This window comes from Lepidothrix coronata, unplaced genomic scaffold (assembly GCF_001604755.1).
Source record: "Lepidothrix coronata isolate B3197 unplaced genomic scaffold, Lepidothrix_coronata-1.0 Scaffold101, whole genome shotgun sequence".
In the NCBI taxonomy this organism is placed as follows: Eukaryota; Metazoa; Chordata; class Aves; order Passeriformes; family Pipridae; genus Lepidothrix; species Lepidothrix coronata.
In genome coordinates this window covers 888512-891045 of record NW_016690281.1, presented here as the reverse complement: position 1 = coordinate 891045, position 2534 = coordinate 888512, and the positions used below count along the sequence as shown (strand labels likewise).

The 2534-nt window shown below is 54.7% G+C and overlaps 1 protein-coding gene across 1 annotated transcript in view; it reads left to right on the top strand.

Moving 5' to 3' along the window:
- The first annotated feature begins 2447 nt into the window (after positions 1-2447).
- The window catches only part of AQP8 (aquaporin 8), a 4228-nt gene continuing 4141 nt past the window's right edge, over positions 2448-2534 (top strand). The window contains exon 1 of the mRNA XM_017823033.1: positions 2448-2494. Within this exon, the coding sequence (XP_017678522.1) occupies positions 2448-2494 (47 nt within the window). The remainder of the gene's footprint in view (positions 2495-2534) is intronic.

Below are 2534 nucleotides of genomic sequence, written 5' to 3'. Positions count from 1 at the left end.
TTTGTGGCACCTCTAAACACAAGGCAGGTGCTGGGGCAGCCTCTGCTCAGGAGGACACAGGAGGATGGCTGGGTTGAGCTGTGGGATCCCAGAATGGTTTGGGTTGGAAGGGACCTCAAAGATTATCCTGTTCCACCCCCTGCCATGGGCAGGGACACCTTCCACTAGCCCAGCTTGCTCCAAGCCCCGTCCAACCCGGCCTTGTAGCTTAAACTGGATCTGGAGCAGTCACCTGTGAGATGTTCTGGAAAATATGTTATGCTCAGGAGTTGTAGGTGCAGGAAAGTCACAGTTCAGGGTTAACACGAGAGCAGTGGGCCTCTGCCAGTCCCTGGTGGTAAATCCAGGCCAGGTATCTGCTGCTGTGAGCCTTTGGCTGTGGGAGGGCTGGGCAGTGCTGGGGGGATGCTGTGCCCTTCCAGTCCCCCGCTCTGCCCACCCTCATCTCACTGGCAGTGACTTGTGACCTCGCTGAGCAGCCCCACCACCCTTCTCCTTGCACACTCCTCTGGCACCTCCTGGTGTGGCACAGCTGGAAACTTTTGGGGATTCCTCCATGGCTGGTCCTGCCCCTTTGGTAGGAGCCAGGTGATCGCCCGGCCTCGCTTATCCATCAGGAGATTCCCTGAGGATTTATGTGTTCAAGTGCTTTAGGAGTCAGAGCTGGCAGGTGTTGAAAATATCATCCTACTTTTATTGGTTTGGTTTTGTCCCTGTTTTTTGGGTTAACTGGAACTGTGTGCAGGGAGTGCTGGTTTTCCTTGGAGCCATCCTCATGCCCAGCAGTAGTTAGGGAGGAGCAGCGTTCCCTGGGCTCTTGGGTTAGTGGCACATCAGCCATGGCCCTGCAAAAAAACCTTCCTTCTCCCTAATCTTCCAAAACAAATCAGTCAGGGCTTTGCACAGCACTGAAATTTCCCAGGCTGCTTTCTCCAAGGATTTTGCCTCAGTCCCACATGGCAGACACGGGATGCCCGGGCAGCACTGGCTGGCTCTGGCTGCAGAACCGCTTGGCTGGAGCTCCCAACAGCAGGGCAAATACATTCCCTCAGGACTGCTCCTTTGTTCTGTCCTGCTGCAGGCCTGGGCTCAGTAATAATTAATTCCTTTGTTGCATGAACGTGGAGCGTTTCCTCTGGAAGGCTCAGGCAAACATCCCACTCCCTCAAGAATGGTAAACGTTTAAAAGCCAAGGACACAGGGTTAATCCTTGCTTTGGGTTGTGACCTCCCAGTGCTCCAAAGCCACCACTCTGTTGGGAGACAGAGTATGGGCACGGTCCCAGCCATGTTCCACAGGTCCATGCAGAGGGTTCACAGGAGCCCCAAGACCAGCCCAAGTCGGCCCTCACTTCCACATCCCAGTGGTTTCTATCACCTGATGCCGAGAGCTTTTGTCTGTAGGAACCAAGTTCTTGGGAGGGGAAATGGTTTGTTGGAGGCTCATTTAGAGGAGCCTGGACTGGGCTTCTCTGGCCTGCCCCTTGTCTGTGGTGTGGCCAGCAACAGAGACAGGCAAGTGGAAATTTCCTTCCCATCCCCAGTGCCTTGTGACAACATCATAAACCATCCCTGGCGTTCTTTACCCTGCTTACGAGAGAAAAAATCTCTATAAACGGCAATCCTTAATCACCCACCACAAACATGGGACGTTGCAGGCGATTGCTCAAGGCAGTGACACAGGGCAGGGACACCCTGGGGGGCTGGACTGATCCCTGTCTGGATGGTGGGCACATTCCTGCTGCTCCAGGTGAGCTGCACTGCAGGGACCTGCACTGGCATCGCTCGGGCAGCATCAGCTGTGCCCATCACTGGATATGTGTTATATTAATCTTATAATTAATACCCCAAAAATAATTTAAATCTGTATTCTTTCTGCCCAAGTTAAAATCCCTCCCAATGGAACTGGTTGTGCTGGGAGATGTGGGTTGTGGGACAGTGGTTCCAGCTCTCAGTTGTCCCTTATTCCCTCTGCCCTGGCTGAATCTGGTGTTCCAGGCAGTGATCCCTGCTGGGGTAAGGAGGATTTAGGGAGGGTTTAAGTGTTATGATCAATGCCAATTTTCAGAGCTGCTGGTGGATCCCTTGGGTCCCTTGCCAGCATCTTTTATTTGAGAGGAGTACAAGAGGGATACAGGCCCCCAGCTTTGGGAGTTCTGGGCAGGACCTGGGCTGAGGTTGAGGGAAACTTTGACTGACGGTTGTTACTCAGAGGGTGGGGAGGCCCTGGCACAGGTCACCCAGAGAAGCTGTGGCTGCCCCATCCCTGGAAGTGTCCCAGGCCAGGTTGGACAGGGCTTGGAGCAGCCTGGTCTAGTGGAAGCTGTCCCTGCCTATGGCAGGGGGTTGGAACTGTTTCTTAAAGGTCCCTTTCCACCCAAGCCAGTCTGTGATTCTGGGATAGCTGCCCCTGCCATTTCCCAGCGTGCTGCTGGATCCGTGTGCCCGATGCCATGGCCCTTCTGGCAGGTGCTGCCTCTTGGCAGGGCAGGCGGGTGAGGAGGCCAGCTGGGCTGCACACGGGGCTCTGCATGA